This window comes from Odocoileus virginianus, chromosome 7 (assembly GCF_023699985.2).
Source record: "Odocoileus virginianus isolate 20LAN1187 ecotype Illinois chromosome 7, Ovbor_1.2, whole genome shotgun sequence".
Taxonomy (NCBI): Eukaryota; Metazoa; Chordata; class Mammalia; order Artiodactyla; family Cervidae; genus Odocoileus; species Odocoileus virginianus.
The window spans coordinates 76050132-76071454 of record NC_069680.1 but is presented as its reverse complement, the minus strand read 5'-3'; the positions used below and the strand labels follow the sequence as shown (position 1 = coordinate 76071454).

Genomic DNA, 21323 nt, shown 5'->3' with positions numbered 1-21323 from the left:
CTCCTCTCTAATCCACACACTGCCCTGTGTTTCCGCTGGAGTCACATCCAGTGGCTTTTCCTACCCTGGCCCCACAGCTTTTCACCCTTCACTTTGTCCCCCTCTTTCCTTCCTGGCCCACCCATCCTTTGCCTTGAAACCTCTCTTGAATGAGACTCTCTGTACAGTTCCTGACTGACCCAAGCAGAGCTAAACCTCACCCCTAGTGTCACCTCTGTTCTTATTTTATCAGCCAGTTGTTGAATAGATTATAGCTCGGGGTTTATGTGATAGTCTCTGTAGAGCATCTTTAAGGCAGAGACACGTGGCCTGTTCACCATGGTTTCCAGCATGGTGCAGAGTGGCTGCTGGACAGAAGCATCAGTACATGTTGATTGAATTCATCAGTCAATCAACCAATCAAAATATCATAGAACTAAGGAGGCACTAACTCTGAGCCTGGGTTGCTATTCCAGGGCCATCAGCCCCTGTTAGACAAGCAGATGTCACCAAGTAAGTCACATCAGAGGTGAGAATGGAAATCACAGACTGTCTCCATTATTTGAGCAAACATTTCCTCTAAGTCTCAACCAGGGCATTTGGGAAAATGTATAAAGGAGAGATTCTAAATACATAGGCAATCCCCCAAAGGCATGACAGAATCAGACCCTGCTGAGTCACTGACAGGTGCCACATGTTTGTTTCTGCGCAGAGAATCAGGAAATGATCTGCATGGCCTTGTCAGGGCACAAGGCACCCAGAGACGCCCAGAGACCCACCAGAAGCCTCGTGATGGAACTTGAAGCCTTCCAGCTGCGGGTAAGTGATGCTGTCGAACACCTTCAGCTCTGACCTCCCACAGGTTGTCAGCCATACCACCAGCCCGAGAAGCTCCTCCAGGTGGGGGTCAACCTCACTCTGGGTCAGTCCGTCGTACCTGTGGGGATAGATGAGATCAGCTTCCTGAATGTCTTGGACAGAACAGCCAGGTTTGCTCAAGGTGCTCTTCACAGGGAGGCAGAGGCAATGAAGATCACAGTGCTTGGCATGACCCCAAAGATCTCTACCAGTTTAGCACCAGAAGGCATGGCAGTAGGCGGGGCAGGGGTGGGGTGGATAAAAGTCACTCTGTTTGCAAGCATCAGCCCTAGATCTAAGGACTTGCAGAGATACAATACAGAGAAACCTGTGAAGAGCCACAGCATCTGCTCACAGGAGAGCTGCTTTCCATGGTAGGACTCCCCAAATGTATGGGCTTCAGGCACCAGCAGGGCAGGAGCACTCCCAAAATGAGAGATTTGATATTTCAGAAGAGCAACAATACAAACCCCATGGGAAATAATTGGACTTTATTAGATTTCTTCATGCTTATTTCAAGGGTGGGTATTTCTTTCATTTTCAGCTACTTATGTGTAGTGGGCTGCCTTGCTCTTCTCATGGAGAATGAGCATGTCATGTCAAGGGTAAAAGTGTTTGCAGTGTGACTTCCATTAAGGCAGAAAGGAAAACAAATGAACCGATTTGGGTCTTTTCTGACATTCCCTGAACAGTTTATTTTCCCTCTTGCATTCCACAAGAAGTCTGGGGAAAACCAACCAGCCATTTAACCAAAGAAATATTCAGGAACTGCTATGACAGAGACATCCATGGTAGCAGTCACCAGTCAGTGATGGTCCAGACTCGTGTAAAATATGGCATTCTTGTAGAGACGTTCCTTGGGCTTCCCTGGTGGCTGACAGCAAAGAATCCGCCTACAATGCAGGAGACCTGGGTTCCATCCCTGGATTGGTAAGATCTCCTGGAGAAAGGAATGGCAACCCACTCCAGTATTCTTGCCTGGGAAATTCCATGGACAGCTACAGTGAGCTATATAGTCCATGGGGTCACAACGAGTCAGACACGACTGAGTCTGTTTAAGACTAAGTCTGAATCTGACAGACTAAGCACATAGAGACGTTCATTCTGTGTGTGCCTTTGGAGGAAGGTCCTCTGGATGTTGTCATCTAATTCCATTCCTTTGGGATTTCAGTCCCCTTATCTGAGTCATTCCTCTAGACTAAAAGCCTGACTGTAGCAAAATCTGTAAAGCACAATGGTAATCTGCACCCTACAGATGAGCAACGCTGCTCATATTCAGAGCTAAGCCAAGGGAATTTTTGTGGCTTTGCCCTTATAGAGCTTCCCCATAACCAGTGGAAGAGTTTGGGCCATCATCAAGTTTCTTTCACTTCCATCCCCTGGTTTATCCAATCCCTGGACCCAACTTGAAGAGGACATAGCAATTCAGAGTGGAGGAAATTAGTCCAGATTTTGCTGAGTCTCATCATTGTGTGTTTCCCATGGATGAATAATTTGATAATAACAGTAGGGGAAAGGCCCTCTGAGACAGGGAATGGAAGCAAGCCAGCGCAGGAACATTACCAAGCAAGAGGAGTTGGAGCTTAGTCCTCCTGAGGACTCTGGAAGGCAAAGTATAGCTATCCCACCCAAGGGGCAACTTTGCTGGGTGTATATCCATCAGCTTCTACCAGTCATTTGTAGATGGCTAGTCCTGGTGTTTGCTGGTCTGTGGGCACTTCCAGCCCCCCATCATACTGGCAGAGCTCATCACAGCCATCCTAGAAAGCCTTTCAAACAGGATGCAGACCCTGACAGGTGACTGTCAGAGCAGCAGGCATGCCGGCAGTACATGCCACCAAATGGACTTGGTAAAACTATTATTGAGATCACCCATTGGTTTCCTAAAGAAGTAGCTTCAGACTCAGTGGCACATTGTATTACTTTTGCAATAAAAGTCTCTCTGAACACCATCTATGGAGATTTGTATTTCAGAAGACATTCTGAGAAGCCTCAATATCTTTCTCCAGAGCATCATATATGATTCTGAGGGCCTCAGCTTCCGCTATTTCTTTCCCACCAAGCACAGTCACTTACCGAAGTAACACTTTGAGCAGCAGAGGGTAGCCCTCCCCAGTCTCAAACTCCAGGAACAGAGCTGAGGAGATGGGATAGGAGTCCTTCACAAAGCCCAAGACGAGGCTCACTACCTCGCTCACCTCAGGAGCGGGGAGGGTGTCAACGAGCCTGGAGAGGTTTTGGAGGGAAATCTTGATGCAATCCATGGCTGTAGGGGGAAACATACCCATGCTGAGTTCAGAGACAATAGCTTTGCTGCCATTATCATTCCCTCCCCTCCTGACTTTAAATTGTATGTCAAGATGTGAATAACAATTCATCCAAAACACTTCTACTGACTCTTGGATCAAGAAGAAGCCTCCTCCTCACCACCCCTCGCTCGCACGCACGCACGTTCATTCTCCGTCCTCGCGCCCGTTTTCCTACACTTTCCTCTTCTCTCCGACCGGAGGAGTCGCTCTCCCCGCGCGGTGCATTCTGGGGAGCCAGGTCGAGCCCGCCGCCGCCGTCGCCGTCGCTTGAGGAAAGCGAGAAGAGGCCGCGACTGGGGAGAAGACGCCGGAGTCGCCACCGGAGAGGAGTCGCCTGCCCAGGAGCTGCCGCCGGAGAGGCCCGCCCACCCGTTCGCCCGTCCCCCTGCCCCGTTCACGATGCAACCTGCTTCTGCAAAGTGGTACGATCGGAGGGACTATGTCTTCATTGAATTTTGTGTTGAAGACAGTAAAGATGTTAATGTAAATTTTGAAAAATCAAAACTTACATTCAGTTGTCTTGGAGGAAGTGATAATTTTAAACATTTAAATGAAATTGATCTTTTTCACTGTATTGATCCAAATGATTCCAAGCATAAAAGAACGGACAGATCGATTTTATGTTGTTTACGAAAAGGAGAATCTGGCCAGTCATGGCCAAGGTTAACAAAAGAAAGGGCAAAGCTTAATTGGCTTAGTGTGGACTTTAATAATTGGAAAGACTGGGAAGATGATTCCGATGAAGACATGTCTAATTTTGATCGTTTCTCTGAGATGATGAACAACATGGGTGGTGATGAGGATGTAGATTTACCAGAAGTAGATGGAGCAGATGATGATTCACAAGACAGTGATGATGAAAAAATGCCAGATCTGGAGTAAGGAATGTTGTCATCGCTGGATTTTGAGAAAGAAAAATAACTTCTCTGCAAGATTTCATAATTGAGAGAATCCCTGAGTTGATAGCTCTAAAGGCAGAGGCTGTATTTGCCTCCTTTAACCCATTTTTCAACCTGTTTGTTTTTTTAAAGGCTTCACTAAGGGTTGACATGTACCACTGTATGGGGCAGTTTTAAGTCAGCTAAGGCAATAACCTTGTGCATGAACATTTCCCAGATTTCCATGATGCTGTTGAGGTCCTAGGCAATTGACACAGCAGTTGTGATAAATAAAAATCTCACCTAAGTCTCCTTTACTCATAACATAGATACTGACATGATAGGAAGCTCTCTGGCTTAGGGAAAGTAACTAAATTTTAGATTTTAAGAACATGGACTCAAAGTGGCTGAAACAATTGGTTGATACTTTAAATGTAACATGTTCCTCTGGCATTTCCTTCAGGATTGTTCCACTAAAGTTTTATTTTTCAAAAAATTTACTTCACATTATTGTATGTAAGTGATCACTTGTCAGTGTTCAGATGTATCTTAGCTAAAACTAGTGAATGCCCTAACTTAGATGGTTTTGAAGCCTGTACATTTGGTATTGTTTGACCCTTAAACTTTTACATCTCTTAGCATGGAGGACGAAGAAAGGCTGTACATTGTTGCTTGAGAGTCTGTACGTTTAGACCAAATTTGTATTTGCACTGTCAGTATGGCAAATGAGTGGAAAAAAATGTTAATACACTATTGGATTTTTTTATTCCTTTTTTTTTTTGATTCAGCTTGTATCTCAGCTGAAAACCTCAATTTATGTTCATGACAGTGAGATTTTTTTTTTAATGTCTACATTCTTTCTAATAAACTGTTGGAAGACTTCTTGGCTATCCTTTCAAGTGTCTGATTTACTGTAATTTCATGTATTGCCATTTGCTGGAATGGCTCTCTGAGAAGTGTCATCCTGAGAGCCACGGTCTGGGGCCCAGATGGAGAGTAAGTAAAAAAGGAAGAGGATGAAAGTCTTTTAGCCCTCTGCCCCTAATTCCCAGCATGCAGAGGGATCCAGATCCATTAAATAACAAGAAGTAAAACACAAGACCTGAGTGTCACAGGAGACCTTAAGGAAGCAGTGCTGTGCAGAAATTAGCTTGATGAAAAGTGCAGGGAAGGATATATGAACACGTGGGAAGACGAAGGGCAAAAAGATGGTGTGTTTCAGCTGCTAAAGAATCCAGAGGGTTGGAGCCCGGAAGAGTGTTCCACAGGTAGAAGGCAGAAGACGGTCCAGCTGGTATGTGGCCTGCTATGGAATGCACTGTTTACCCCAGAGCTGTGAGAAGCCAGGGGAAGAACTGAGTCAGCAGAAAGATGCCATTGGATTTGCATTTTGATGGATCACTGTTTTTAGGGCTCTTTCATTAGGAGAAGCCTCTTCTGAATGCCAGGAAAGCCACGCCAGTGTTCAGGAAAAGTATCTCCCAAAATTTGAGATAAGGCATGTTCAGTCCCTCACCTGCGAGGCCAAGGACACGATCTCAAGACTGCATGCTGGGCAAGGAAGCACTGAGAGTTGCTGGCTTGGCAGGGAAACACCAGCCTAGTCCTCACTTCCTGGCCTTCTCCTCAGCCTATAGGCCCATGGAAAATACTCATTCCCCTGCAGGGGCCCTGGGCACAGGACTCTAGGTGATTAGATCTCCATAACATGGCTTTTTTTTTTTTTTTCCAGCAGAGAATAATGACTACAGTGAGAGGCCCCTGCCAGCAAGGCAGGCAGCTTTTTCTCAGGGGTCTCCCTGAGAAACCCCTATGCAGGGTTAGTCTGTGAGGGGTGCATGGGTTGCTAAGCACCTCAGGCCTAGCTCAGCCCTACACTATTACCACTGGACCATAGCTTCATTGGGAAATTTCAGTCATGAAACTGGGGATGATGTTTCATCCCAGGGCTCAGTTACAGTAAGAGGGGGGACTTGTATGTGCCCAGCTCTCACCCCCTGACATAAGAGGGGGTGAGAGGTCCCAGAAAGAAGACAAGTCAAAGGACAAGTGCTTGTGGACAAGCAGGTCACATTGGCAGGCTCAGATCCTTTGGAGTTAACCCAAGAGAAGGATGGTTGTGTTCCTAAGAGGCACTTCAGCTGGTGAAGCTGAACAACGGTGGTGGGAAGGTCAGCTGAAGACTTTTGTTAAAACCTACTCATCCAAGTTATCCTTGCAGAGCCTCCCTCCCTGCCCCACGGTGGGCCACCACCTGAAAGGAGGCCAATATATTTTCCCAAGATTCTGCAGGCCACAGTGGTGTCCGCGCTTCCCAGCATTACTTGAGTCCTTGGGAGATAGACAATGCTAAGCGAAGTCCTGGGACAGCCAAAGAATTGATTCCCTCAGGGTATAACCTTTGATCACAGCCAAGTAATGATGCTGGGATGCTGACCAATGGGGCATCCACTGCCAGGTACTATCTGAGGGCTTCAAATGTGCCAACTCATCAATGCATCACAACAATCCAGTGAGATCAGCGGGATTGTTATCTCCATTTTACAGACAAAGGAACTGAAGCACACAGGCGTAAAGTTTGAAGGTCACTCAGCTAGGAGGACAGGGCAGGAGCCCACAGCCTGGCTGTCTAACCTCAGAATCTAAGTCCTTAACTTTTACACACACTGTCCAGAGCAGAACCTAAGGCACTGGAATTGGGCATCTCGGGTTTAATATGTGATTCTGTTCTTCACTAGCTGGGGAGCCTTGGCAAATTCTTCTATCACACTTAATCATCTGTTTCCTCACTACAAAATGGCATTACTCATCAATATCTAGCTCAAAAAAATTAGATAATATACAAATGAGCTCAGCATAATATGTGTTTGACAGTATATGTAGTAAATAGGTTGCCCTTTCCCCCTCCCTTCCAATGGATCATCAAAATTAACAGTAAAAGCCCTGCCGTGAATGGACCCAAGTAATACAGGGTCGCCTACTAGGCATAATTGGGCATCAGTGAAAACCCTGTTTGTTCATCTCTTTTTTGATCCCTGGAATCTATGCTAATGCTGCCAGGGCATCCCAGGGTCTTATTCTAGAAAGCGTGCCCACAGACCATCCCTGGTCTCCCAGGAACATACCCTGTAGGTATTGGATGACGCCGACGTTCTGGGCCTTGGAGATGGTCTTCAGCACACAGAAGGTGGGCTCCTTCCAAAAGTAGCAGCTGTGCTCCCGAAGACATGTCGTGGCAATCATGAGAGACTGGAGCTCATTTCCTGAGAGAAGTCCCTCCAGACCCTGAGCCTCACCGCAAATGTTGAGCAACATCTGAGGGGGGAAAAATACAAAGTCTCTGATTAGGAAGCCTCCTTCCTGTAAGGAATTTCTTCCTTACTTTTCCTTGTCTCAGCAGGAGAGATAGAATTGTGGATGATCACCCTCTGCCTGAGACTGCTATGGTCAACAGCCACCTTTAAAAAGGTGGCAGGGCGAAAATGTGGACTCCTAACCCAGTACAAGCAATGGTTATCCTTTCCACACCAGAATAGCACAAAAGTGTTTGACTTAGAGAGGTGTCTTATTATAGAGAAATGCAGAAAATGCCACCTGTGATTAAAATACAGAATTAACAGTGCTGTTTAAAAAGAGAGCCATGTTCCTGAAGCCCTGGCTGGCACTCAACCTCTACTTCTCCGTAAGATTATGAGCGTTATCCTGTAACCTCCTAGCTGGACTTCTCGCCCCCACCCATCCCATGTTCCTATGGTTACCTCCTGAAAACCTCCTGTGCACTGGCATGGAAACCAAGCACTCTAATACGGCTCCCAGAGCTCTGCATGGCCCAGCCCTGCCTCTTCCATCATGTTATCCTACGCACTCTCCTTTTGGCTCTTGGTGGTCTTGCGGGGACCCTCTTCCACTTTGGCGAATATGGAAAGCTCTTTCTGTCCAAATCCTTGAGCCCCTTTTTGCGCAGTGATGGAGTCTCAGCTGGATAGGCATGGAACTGGGGACAGATCCCCTCTTCTGGTCTCCCCTGAAGATGGCAGGTGATGGTGGCCATGTGACCCTTCACTTGGCCAGCCATTTCTTCTCTCCTGTCTCCTCCCACTTCACATCTCCATCCCAACCTTCAGCTCCCTGGTTCAATGCCATTTCCTCAGAAGTGTCTCCATTTATGCCCAACCATAAGTCAGGTCCCCTGGCTCTCATTTCCCAGTACATCTCTGAGTTTTCCATCAGAGCATTTAAAAAATTGGACCCTGCTCCTTTATTCCTGTGATTGGTCTCTCCAGTTGGCTTCTCCATCTTTCTGTCATCTCTATGAGAGGGTGTGGGTCTAGTACAGAGATGCACCCAAGAGGAGCGCCGTATATTTTTGTGGAATGAAATAAGGAAACTCTGAAGAGCCTTGAGGTGGTATCACTGTGTCTCACCTTCTGTCCATATGTAGAGAGGACCACTGAAGACAGGGCTGCATTAATTCCCTGAAGAGCACGTGGAAACCACACAGTAAAGACTTGTTTCAGTACCCAATACTGTGTCCTGACCACCACTCAAAATATGATTTATATGTGGACAAATGAGGCCTAAATGTCTAACAAGTGAAGCTTAGGGGACGCCCCTGAGTAAGTGGAATCTGGCAGAACTCATGAGATACCCACTGGTAATGAGGATTCTGGCTTGAGCATTGGCCTAACGTGGACGCGGATGTGAACATGCATGTTCGGTGGACAGCGGCACTGGCGGTTCCCAAATGGTCTCATGTACCTGCTCCATGTGATACCCTGGCCAAGGCACAAAGAGAAGTAAGACCGACAGCACCCCGCCTCCACTAGAGAGGCAAGAGAAGTTTTCTGGAGAACACAGCATGCCAGAAGCTGAGAAAGCAGAACTTGTCGGTAAAGGGGTAGGGGAGAGAGGTGAGAAGTTACGTGAAAAGTCTCTGCCAGTTAGAGAAGATAGGAAAGATGGGAAATGACTTGAGCACACCACGTGTGATAGTGACCTGAAATGCTGTCTGAGAGGAGAGATGGAGGTGACCCCACAGAGTGGTTAAATGCAGACTCAGAAGCCAGATTCCCAGGGTTCCAATCCCTGCCTTCACTCACCTCCTCTATGACCCTTATTGTTGTTGAGTTGCTAAGTTATGTCCCACTGTTTTGTGACCCCACGGACCATAGCCTGCCAGGCTCCTCGGTCCATAGGATTTCCCAGGCAAGAACACTGAAGTAAACTTCCATCTCCTTCTCCAGGGGATCTTCCCGACCCAGGGCTGAACCCACATCTCCTGCTTGGCAGGTGGATTTTTTACCACTGAGCCACACTTGGACTCTGGACTCGTGTTTACTCACCGCACTTTAGATTACACTGAATGAAGATGACAATACCACGCACATCCTGTAATAAAAGAACTCAGGGAGGTGATGGGTGTAAGGTTATGGCACAAGGCTGGTACATAGCAAGTACTTACAGAGTTACACAAGGGGGCTTAGCGGATTTGTTCTCAGAGGTACAGAGGCCAGAGACAGGAGGTTCCAGGTGCCCAGGAGGGCAGGCAGGACCCTAGAACACAGACTGGAGGACAAGAAGTTGGTGCAGCCAAGCGGAGGAGGAGGAGAAGCATACTGTTCTGGAAGAGAACAAGGGCAGCACAGAGGTACAGGGAGGTGGAAAGAAACTCTGTCTTCCAAATGCACAGGATTCCGCAGCATTTGCAGAGCCTAGGGGCGAAGGGGTGAGCTGGGCCCTCCAGGAGAATAGAAGAGGCTCAGAGCTAGGGGTAGACAGAGACCAGAGGAGGTTGGAGAAGCAGGTTGGAGGACCAAGAAGAAGCTTGGTCTTGGCCCAGGAAGTCTAGCCCTCCCCCTACTCACCTGCACAAACATCCTCTGAACTTGAACATCACTCTCCAAAAGCTCATCGTTTTCCAGAGGAAAAACAAAGAACAGGTAAAGGCACTGGAGGAGCAGGGCTGGGAGCCCAGATTCAGCAACTCTGCCCAGCGTCTCCTGCAAGGGAAGTTCAGACATGACCCAGGGCTGCAGAGAACGGCTCCAGACCCAGACCGGAGAGGTCATCCAACTCCGCTCTGTCAGCCACGAACTTGGGGAAGCCACTTCCTCTCTCAGCGACACATTCTCAATTAAGAATGGAGACAGTTTTAGGGCCAGTGGGACAGCTGTGACGATTAAGTTTACATAAAGTGTATATTGTGTGCTAGGTAGACATATCTTTTACATGATAGAGAGATGATAGGAAGGATGGGGGTTGGGGGGAGGGCTGCTGCAGAGCAGAAATCAAGGGCATTCCTGGCAATCACACTGCTGATTTTGACCGGTTTCCTCCTGATGAGGGAACTGGGAACTCAGTCAGGAAGCGGTGGCTGAGAACAAGTTCAAGCATCTGTATCAAGGATGTGATCAGGGCCCTTTCCATCCCCTTGCTCAGATCCAAGACCTCATCTTGACCCAAACAGCCCTATAGGTGAACACCTATATAGGTGAGCCACACACCTCAACAGCCCCAGGGCTGCTGGACAGAGAGGAGACAAGGAGTCAGAATAGAGGGATCAGCCTGATTGTGAAGCTTCACAGGGCTTCACACGGGCTCTGCCTGCAGCTCCACTGCTGTTACTGCACTGTAACCTCAGCATGTGTGTGTGCACACATACATGCTCATGAGAGAACACGTGTGTGGTTAATATAAAGTACACAATATCCCACCCAACTGACTAATCTGACAGACAGCGGTGGGTACATTAGAAAAGAGAAAGGAAGACTGTACAGTCTGGGCCAGCACCAGGCTGCTGGTGCCTATAAGTTTTCACTGCAGGTAACGTCTGTCCCCTGTATTGGACACGTGTCCGCGCGTGGCCGCACTCAGGGTGTCTCTCCCTGTCCTCCGAACTGCACCATCTCCCCAGAAAACCAACTGCCTCCTCTCTCGCTGCTTTGGAGGCAGACTCCTCCCAGCAGAAAACAAGGCTTTAGGTTAATTTTTACTGCTCACACTGAAAATAGTCCTTCCTCAGGGAGTGAAGAGCCCCGGCACTGTGCTCCAGGTCACTGTCCCTGATGGTGGTCCAGGCAGTTCACAGAGAGGAAATGTCAGGTAGGTGATCCTCCCGCTGGTGAGCAACTATTTGCCGTGCTCCTCTCCCCCTTCCTGGTACTATCTCCAAATGCCCGTCAGATGCCTGTGTTCACCATTAGACAGAGGGCAGCCACCGCCCCAGCCTGGTTCCCTGCTGTTCCTAGTCTGGGCACCAGGACACTCACAGACAGGCACTCTTGCTAGACAGAGGAGCCTCTGGACCTGCCCTGCACAGGACTTTGGGTCATTTATGCTGATGGCCACAGCTTCTGGGGGCTGCTTCTGCCTGAGGCCACCAATCATCAGCAGACCACTCAAGGACCCCACTTCATGGTGGGATGAATACAGCCAGGATGGGGCCTGGGTGGTAAGAAGGAATAGTAGTCGTTTTCATCTCTGGTGTGGCACAGGGCAGGTGCCTACAGGCCTGGCTCCTTTAGTCTGAGTTCAGCAGGAGCCGGTAAAGAGCAGGGGCTCAAAGCATGGAGTCAGAGAGGCTGCACATCACAGGCAGACCTGGCTGTTGTCACCAGTGCCGCATCACTGTACTCTGATTCCTAGGGTCTTGGGAGGATTAATTGTACAATGCATGGCATGCCCCCAGCCCCACCCTGACACACAGGAAATATAGTCTACACACATCACCCATCATTGATCCTCACACTAACCCTAGAATGGAAGCATTATTATCTCTAATTTTAAAATTAACAGCACAACAGAGATGCAAAGAAATCAAATAATTCGTTCAAAGTGGCACATAAGGTGGAAAGGCAGGATGTGAACAGGCAGGATTTCAGACTCTGAAGTCCATGTTCTTTATCCAAGGGGGTGTAGAAGAGGAAAAGCAATAAATCAGTTTCGTGGAAAGAAAGCACCCTTGAGAAATTCCACTGTCCTGTGCTGGGACATTGGTGAGAAGTGCCCAGGCAGGGAGGCGGGGCCAGTGGGGCCTGGAACTTACGGAATCTGTCCCCGTGAGCACGTACACCGACTTCAGGAGTAGGTAACCATCCTGATCCACGTCCACATCTCCCTTCCATCGCAGCAGCTTCCCAGCTGCTACCCGTGCTTGCTCTGGCAACAGTGTGGGGAGGAGAGAAAGTGTCACCAGCAAGGCGGTGCAGTGGCCAGGTCACCCAGCTTCCCTCCCCTTGGGCCCCTCTCTCCCTAAGGTATGCCTTAGCATCCTTACGGAACTTCCACCTCTTGCACGCCCAACAGTGATGCCTGTATCTATACCAAACATTTCCTACTCTGTCAACATTAATCTCCTTGGAGGATAGATCTTATTATGCCACCATCCCGGTTCAACAACCATCAGTGGCTCCCTATTGCTAAACACTAAGAACAAGCTCCTCAGAAATTGGACTTGCCACAATCCAGTGTCTTCTCTTCCACTTCTTATGTCACACAGCCCCTTTTGTCATAGGGATTCCTCCATCTACACCATGCTCAAGTTATTGCTTCCCCCTGGAATCTCCTTCTGCTTTCAGCCTCATAGCCCAGGCTCTGGGGGTCCAACTCCATGAAGAAAATGATGTGAGCCAGGACCTATAGCAGGAAATTTGCTTGGCTTTGGTTTTGTGTGTGTGTCTGTGTTGGTGGGGGCAGGGGGAAAGGAGTGGCATCTGTGTGTGTATGTGTGTATATATATCACACACACATATATAGGGTAGGGTCAGTGATGTGAGTGTGTGTGTCTGTGTGTTCTTCCAAGAGCAGCAAATTTTCCCAAGTCCCCCTTCTCTTCCCTCTTCTAGCCTTTTCCTTTGTTCTCCAGGGTCTTCAGTGTCAGAACCTGGCCTGCTGTGCATTTTCAAAGGCTCTACTCTAACTCCCCTAGAAAGAAGAGAGGGGCTTAACCAGAGGCCTGGGAGGGGCCCGCGGAGCTGTTTTGCTCTCCTTGAAGTTCTCCAGACAGCTCTTCTCTTACCTGCAGGCTTTCCCACAAGTGCCTTCTGTATTTCTTGGGCAAACTGGTTGGAAACATCTTCAGCCAGCCTTTGAAGACTGGGAAAGCAGATGATCCCCACGGAGTGTTCCCAGGCCTGAAGTGCAACATGCAGGATTCACTCAGTGATGTCAAAGCTACAAAGCTAGGCATCAGAATCACCTCCCTGCCAGCCTAAGTCACTGTCCCATGTTCACTGGAAAGCCACTGAATCACCTACCCTCCAACTCCGACTGTCTCCCTACACTAGTGCTTATGAAGTCTTCAACTTACTGCTGAGCTCCAAACACATCCAGCTTTGACTCTGGACATCTCCCCTGAACTCGTACTCCTGAAATCCCAAACATACTTGACTGAATCCATTGCCTTCCCCCTCTCAGTGAATGGCCCTACCGAGCACTCACCTGCTCTAGTAGGAAATTCCAAAAGTAATTCTCTAGGTCCCTCCTCCCTCCCCTTCCTCACCATCAACTGCTGGGTCTCACTGATTCTCCTCTTACACTCTTGTCAAACCTCATGCAGATATTTTAGTTTAGTAGTGCAAGTATTTCTTTCACATAAATTCTAAAAGATGGAATTGTAGGTTTAAAAAGGTGGGATTTTCAATTGTTGCTGTTGTTCAGTCACTCAGTTGTGTCCGACTCTTTTTCTGCAACCCCACGGACCACAACACACCAGGTTTCCCTATCATTCACTATCTCCTGGAACTTGTTCAAACTCATGTTCATTGGGTCAGTGATACCATCCAATTAAAAGATGTTATTCCCCCCCATTTTTTAGTGAATTGGTACCTATTACTATTAATAGCTACTAACTCACTCTCCAGAAAAATTTTAACAGATTAGCCTCCAACAGCTCTCTGGAAAAGGGCTGATTTCTTTCCACCCACATCAACATCGAGCACTGTGGTGCTTTTTCATCTTAAATAAGAAAACTTACAGAAGAAAAAATATCTCATTTCAGTCGCAATCTTTGGGTAACTAGAGTGGAAAAACACTTTTAATGCCTTTTGAATTGTCTGTTCTTACTCTTAGCCTATTATTCTATTGGGGTTTTAATTATTTTCTTATTTATTTAAAAAATCTTTTTATGTACAAAAATCATTAACCTTTGGTCTATAACATTATCTCAATTTTTCTGAATCTGTCATTTCATCTTTAAATGTGATATTGCTTGGTAAACTGTACAGAAATCTGAAATTCCTATGAAATGAAATTTCTCAGTCCATTCCTTTGCTTTCTGGATTTAGTTCCAAGCTTAGGAAATCCTTTCCCAGTCCAAGTTGTTGCTGTCATTGTTTTTAGTCTCCCGTTTCTTTTAATTTCCTTAAAATCCTCTCTTATCTGTCCCTTTCATCTCTATCCCATCTGGTCTTCTTTTTCCTCAGACTTTCCCTGATTATTGTTTAAAATGCTATTTAATAGAAGTCATACAATTCTGCTTGGGATGCCAGACTCTTTCCAGAATTTCCCACAGTTCCCACAGTAATCCTGTCCCTAGGTCCTCTTTTCATGTGAGTCCTTTCCCTTTGTTCTCCCATGTTGTCACAGGCTGAGTACAGAGCAGACTGACTATCTTTGGCCCTGAACTTGAGTTCCTGGCAATTCCTGACCCCAGGTTCCCACCAGGGAGATAAGCTGTTGTGCCCATTCCTGGCAGTTAGTGGCCACTATGAAATGAAACTTTGCTAGATTGTTGTCCACTGCTCCCACTCACCAGCCATATTAAATTATATTCCTTTCCAAAGGCGTGACCAATTTTTTTAAGCTGAGATCCTCCTTCTAGAAAGGGTGAGAAAGACATAAAATTTCCAAAGGGAAATCATTCTCATATGTTTCCTTGCAATAGATACTATGTTTGTTTAAAAGTAAAAACCTTTAAAACTCTTCTTGATATGAAAAGACACTATATACAAAACGAGGATACAGACTACTGATTGGGAGAAAATATTTGCAATGCATGTAACTGACAAAAGGCTGGTATTTAGACCCCTATAAATTAATTTTTAAAAAGACTGATTTTTAAAAAAAAAAAAAAAAAAAAAAAAAAAAGACTGATTTTTAATAAACAGGCAAATGAACAGCAAGAAACTTATTGAAAGATAAGTAGAAAATTACTAATAATCAGGGAAATGCAAACTATAACTGCAAGAAGATATTTTATACTTTTCTGGTTAGCAGAAATGAAAAATCTGACAATACCAAGTGTAGGGAAAGTGAGGAACCATGAAACCCACATACCCTATGCTGGAGAGTTACTTGAAAGAACCTCTTTGAAGAAGCATTTAACATGATTAAATAAAGCTAAGGGGGCACATGTCCAACCTCCCAGCAATTCCAGTGCTAGGGAGAAGTCTCTAAGTATATCCCTAAACAAGCTGGCATGTGTGCCCAAGGTGACATGGACAAGAAATATTTATGCAATGCTATTTTTGATTGGGAAAAATTTAACGTTCATCCATAGGATAATGAATGATTTGTGACAAATTTATATAAGGATATCACATAGAACACGAAAAAGAAAAAAAAAATAGAGCTGAATCAATACAGATAAATCCCGGAAACAGAATGTTGTGGAAAAAGCAAATTGTGAAAGTATATTACAGTTTGAGCTACAACAACTTGTGAGACTATACATAAGTTACATGATAGTATTACTTATGGTTAAAAAAATACACCCATATTATTGTATAATTTACATACAGTTTTTTTTTCTTTTTTTTTTTCATTTATTTTTATTAGTTGGAGGCTAATTTCTTTACAATATTGTAGTGGTTTTTGCCTTACATTGACATGAATCAGCTATGGATTTACATGTGATCCCCATACAGTTTTATAGGTGTCTTAGAATGATACCATAATACACTTTTACAACTTGCTGTCTCTTTGTATATCATTTCACATAGGGCATGTTAATTCAGCAGGTTGGGAGTTACCATTGGGAGTGAGCGGAAGGGGAATAAGTTCTTGAATTTATACACAGGTGGCTTTAGTTTATCTGAAATGCTATATTTCTTTTATATGGGTGGTGCATGCATGCATGCTAAGTTGCCTCAGTCATGTCTGACTCTTTGCGACCCTGTGGACTACAGCCTTCCAGGCTCCTCTGTCCATGGGATTATCCAGGCAAGAATACTGAAGTGGGTTGCCATGCCTGCCTTCAGGGGATTTTCCTGACCCAAGGATCAAACCTGCATCTTACCTCTCCTGCCTTGGCAAGCAGGTTCTTTACCACTAGCACCACCTGGGAAGCGCATATGGGTTGTGAGTACCTGGCTATTTATTTTGATTTGAACAAAACTTTGTATCTGAAATAGTTAAAAAAATGTTAGCCCTATAAATGAACATAGTCACACCTTTCCTTTGTAAATAAAGTAAATAAAAAAACAGTACATCAGAACTTTTCTAAAACTACAAAAACAACTAGGTGAATTTTAAGCACTGTTTTCCGTAGTAGACCTCCAACAAATACTTAATAAGTCAACATACGATGATGGGACCCACATTATGCAGAATAATGGCCAAATGTGTTGCTGGTTTTGTGCCAAATACTATGCCAAGCACTGACATGCATTGTTTTCATTAATCCACATAACATACCTTTGGGATTGGTATAATTATTATTCCTACTTTACAGAAACTGAGACAGAACCACACGGTAACCTGAGATAACCAGTTAAGCAGCAGAGTAAAAAGTTGAATCATCTCACACATACCGAAGTAGCATGAGCATGTCTAAGAAATGTATGGCTACCACCTGGAAACCAGCTATCACCTGGAAAAGTTAATCTCTGGAGAGAAAAGTCAGTCCTTCTGGCTGGGAATTTCAGTGGTAACATTATTTCCTTCCCCAGGACTGAGAACTCTATGATATCTTCCTAACAAATGCCTGTGCCTCCTCCCAGGGCTGGCAAACCCCCGAAAGGCTGATTTGCAGGCAGTTGACTCAGAGGCACTGAGATTGTCTTTGAGCAGTGGGACTCCAGGAGGCACTCTACAATAAAGCAAATTGGGCCACTGTGAGCTGAACAGTAATTGTACACTCAGCCAGATTCTCCCAAGGCTCACACTCCTTCCTGGGACCATGATGGCTACTTCTGGAGGCCCCATGAACTCTTTCAGGCCACTGGGGTGCTATTTGATGCACAGAGGTAATCATTTACTGAATGGTACCATGGAGACCCCGAAGAGTTAAGGCAGCTTTTGAAAGGAACTAATTTTTTCCCCAAATTGGGATTTGCATGCTGGGAGAATATTGCTCAATATTTTTAAAAATTTTTATTTACTTACATTCTCTAAGCTGCACCATCATGTCTTATGTCTGTCCCCTCACATGGAAGAAAGAAAAAGAAAATGATGCTCTGGTCTCCAGAGCATAAGGAATGACAGAAGCTCTAGAGGAAATGAGAGAAAACCTTGGCTTTGAAAGAGAACCTGGTAGTTTTCAAGTGTGACTGCAGTATTGCTATTTCTTCATTGCTGCAGAGTTTGATGACTTGGCCTTTAAGTAAACTCAAAACATTTCAGATACTTTACATGAGTTTCCCCTGCTAAATAATTCTCTCCTTTGTAAGCAGAAAAAACTGATGCATCAAAAGTTTATTAACATAACAAAAATATTGTTCCCCTGAGAAGGGAATAAACCATGTTGCAGGCCCCATTCTGAAGTGGATTAGAGCCAGAGATGAACAAGAGGGAGTATTTATCCTCACCATCCCCTCTGGATACCACACTTGGAAATAACTCTTGGTCATCCTTGCTATTATATTTAATGTCACTTCTCTCTCTTCCATAGTCAGTTGAGTACATGCTGGGTTTATATAAGAATAATTGACTACATCCAACAGCATAAACTCTGTACCACTGGCCGGGCAGTTAGCCTAAGAGTACCTATGCACACCTGTGTACATGCACACATACACACACACACACACACACACACACACACACACAACTGACTTGGCTTTAATTCCAATCCCCCAGCACTAGGAAATAAATGGATTCCTGCTTGTTTTACCCACTGTCCTGATTATCTACTGCTGTATAACAAACAAGCCCAAATTGAGGGGCTTAAAATAACAGCAATCATTTATTTTTCTCATGGACCTGCAATTCGGGCAGAGCTCAGCAGGAACAGCTTTTCTCTGCTTCACTCAGCTGGGGCAGTGAACAAGGGCTAAGAGGTCCAAGATGGCACACTCGCATGGCTGGCAAATTGTTCTGGCTGTCAACAGCAGTGCAGCTGCAATGTCAGGAGCTTTGGTTCTCTCCACATGGGCTTTTACTCAGGGCTGCCTGTGCTTCCTCACAACATGGCATCAGGGTTCTAAGAGCAGGTATTCCAAGTGACAGGGAGAAGCTACAATTCTCTTGAGACCTGAGCCTGGAAATGTCATTTTTGCCCTAGTCAATTAGTCAAACCATCACAAACCCATCCAGTTTCCAGGGGAGGGGACACAGATGTCACCTCTTGAAGGGAGCAGTGTGAACCTATTAGCAGTGTCCCTAATCTACCAAATGCACAGAGTTGCCTTTTTCCCCAGGTCATCCCACCCCTGAGACTGTCTGTCCCAGACAAGGAGGAATTTTACACTAATTGCCAAGGAATCCTCATCATCTAGCTGCCTGCTTTCTCTCAAAGTACATATTCTAGGGACAATCTTCAACAACTACACCTGTAACTCTAGTTTCTCCATCTATTATTACCCAATATCTATATGCAATGAAAGAATGCAAGAAGTTCCTTTTTCCCTAAAGCAAAGTCAACTGGAGGCCAACAGGACCTGCCCATACTTGTGAGAGGAAGGCCTTCTCTTGCTCTAAGAGCTTATGATAGGAAGGTTTCAGAAAGACCAAAGCCCAAGGCTCTTGGCAGGGAAAGAACAATGGTCCATTGAATCCTTACTGCCAGCACCACTCTGCACCCTGGGAATTCATTGGCTCTGTGCTGCTTCCTGCATGATGCAATAAAAACACCTCCTTGTCTGCAACATCCTGGAGTCAACTCCCTAAATAACACAAGGGCAAGGGGTGGCAGTCTTTCTGAACTCAAGGAGATATAGGAAAGTCTTGACTGGCCACATGCCACAGGAGATGGCTTTTTAAGTCCTGATACTCCTAAGAGGGTTCTTTGCAAACAAACTTAAAGAACTCTGTTTTATGGATATACAATTCAGAAGAGACTTTTTACAAGCTTGACTTCTCACATTGTAATCCAATGGCCATCCTCGGGCTTCATCTACAGCTCAGATTTTATCTGCACTAAAACCCCTCCCCCCCCAAAAAAAAACCAACTTCCCACCTTCCCCATGTTCCTTTCTGCTACCAGTTCTTAATTAAGAAGATTGAGAGCTATAGTTCTGGCAGGATTTTATTGGTCAAAACTTAATAGGAACAACAGGTTTGTAAGTGTATGGGCCTTAAAAGAATATAGATTTTAAGAAAATGATAAAAAAAAAAATGCTGGTGATAGTCTGCCTCAGAGATGGGCTCCAGAGATCCAAAACATAGCAGATATTGTCACCTTTTTTGGGGATCATGGAACTAATGGGATTTCAAACTGCACATGTGCAGTCAGTTTCCAGGAGACTGGTGGAAAGGAAATGGGCACCATGTCTACTTTCCATGTGCTGTGGACTTTACAATCCTCATCTGATCTCGCCCTCACAGTATCCTAGCAAAGTGGTATTGATTCCACTTTACAGATGAGGAAACTGAGGCTCAGTAAAATTTAGTAGCTTGCTCAAGGATGCTCAGCTAATAAGTAATGGAGCTGGGACTGGAGCCCAACTGTTTGACTCGAAATCCCATGTATTCAACAATAGGGCCATCGTTCTTCCTGTAATTAAGAAAGGGTTTGGGAAATATGAACCAATATCGATGTTAGGTTATAACTATTAGGTTATAACTTGCTATTCATGAGGTCAATGTGTATATAGGTTCAGATAACATAAATCAGTGATGTGGATTGGGTGTATTAGGGAGTGAGGAACTAGGGTAAACTAAGAGACCAAGACCATCTTCTGTTTAAAGAAGTGCCCCTAACCATCTCCATCCAATTAGCACTATTGCAGCTACAAATATTTTCAAGAGGAATTTGAAATCTGAGTCTCACATGAAAACTTTCCACTTTGAAGAAATGGCACCAATTCATTTTTGAATGAATTCAATTGTGAGAGTCCCTTGGACTGCAAGGAGATTAAACTAGTCAATCCTAAAGGAAATCGGTCCTGAATATTCATTGGAAGGACTGAAGCTGATGCTGAAACTGCAATATTTTGGCCACCTGAAGTGAAGAACTGAACTCATTGGAAAAGACCCTGATGCTGGGAAAGATTGAAGGCAGGAGGAGACGGGAACAATAGAGGATGAGATGGTTGGATGGCATCACTGACTCAATGGAAATGAGTTTGAGCAAGTTCCAGGAGTTGGTGATGGACATAAAAGCCATCATGATGGCTTATGATGGACATAAAAGTGTGTTGCAGTCCATGGGGTCACAAAGAGTTGGACATGACTGAGTGACTGAACTGAATTCATTTTTAATCCCTAGAAGTCAAACAAACACATTTTAGGTCCTACTCAGTATCCTCTGCTCTGGACTGTTACAGGTAAAACCTCTATTGGTCTTCCTTACTTTCATAGCACCAAGCCCAAAAGAGGCTATAGGAGCTCAGTAAAGAGCTCCTCTGTCCATGGAATTCTCCAAGCAAGAATACTGGAGTAGATAGCCATTCCCTTCTCCAGGGGGTCTTCCCAACTCAGGGATCAAACCTGGATCTCCTGCATTGCAGGCAGATTCTTTACCATCTTGGCTACTAGGGAAGCCCAAATATTTGTACAACAAAAGAATGAATTCTCAAATCAACAATCTGGAGTGAGGCAAAGAGGTATCAAGCCCTGGCTCTCAGGTGCAGAGTCCTTTCATCAGAGCTAGGGCTGCTCAGAGGGGTGGGAAAGATACAGTGCTATTGCTGAATCCATATACTTTCCCAGTGACTTGGTGGGTGAGAGGCAACGATTCTCACATGTTTCCTTTTATAAGGCAAAGTTGATCTGAGAACTGGGTAAGACTGCCTCCCAGAAGTTGGCATCATCAGAGCAGGAAGTTCTGGGAATGAAAAACCTAAGTGGCCTCTCTGTATCTAGTTGCTCTTTTCCAGTAAGTTCCCTATGCACCAGTTATCCAATCTGTGAAATGGGATATGTGGAGCATACCAGTCCAAAACATGGAGAAAATTATGAATTCATAAACAATAAGTTACTT

General features: G+C 45.3%; 2 protein-coding genes across 6 annotated transcripts in view; one reads left to right on the top strand and one right to left on the bottom strand.

Annotated features, from left to right (window-relative positions):
• The window catches only part of WDFY4 (WDFY family member 4), a 257168-nt gene that overhangs the window by 214328 nt on the left and 21517 nt on the right, over positions 1–21323 (bottom strand). For all 5 annotated transcript variants that reach the window (XM_070471003.1, XM_070471005.1, XM_070471006.1 and 2 more), the window contains exons 3-8: positions 13041–13155; positions 12069–12181; positions 9889–10023; positions 7150–7339; positions 2914–3103; positions 759–916 (exon numbers count right to left, since the gene is read on the bottom strand). In XM_070471003.1, the coding sequence (XP_070327104.1) occupies positions 759–916; positions 2914–3103; positions 7150–7339; positions 9889–10023; positions 12069–12181; positions 13041–13155 (901 nt within the window). The remainder of the gene's footprint in view (positions 1–758; positions 917–2913; positions 3104–7149; positions 7340–9888; positions 10024–12068; positions 12182–13040; positions 13156–21323) is intronic.
• Positions 3265–4912, top strand: LOC139036082 (prostaglandin E synthase 3). Its single transcript, XM_070471008.1, has one exon. The coding sequence runs from the start codon at positions 3546–3548 to the stop codon at positions 4026–4028; it is 483 nt and encodes a 160-aa protein (XP_070327109.1). The 5' UTR covers positions 3265–3545; the 3' UTR covers positions 4029–4912.

Excerpts from the sequence above, each read along its gene's own strand:
- LOC139036082 (XM_070471008.1), top strand. The coding sequence starts at position 3,546 with ATGCAACCTGCTTCTGCAAAGTGGTACGATCGGAGGGACTATGTCTTC.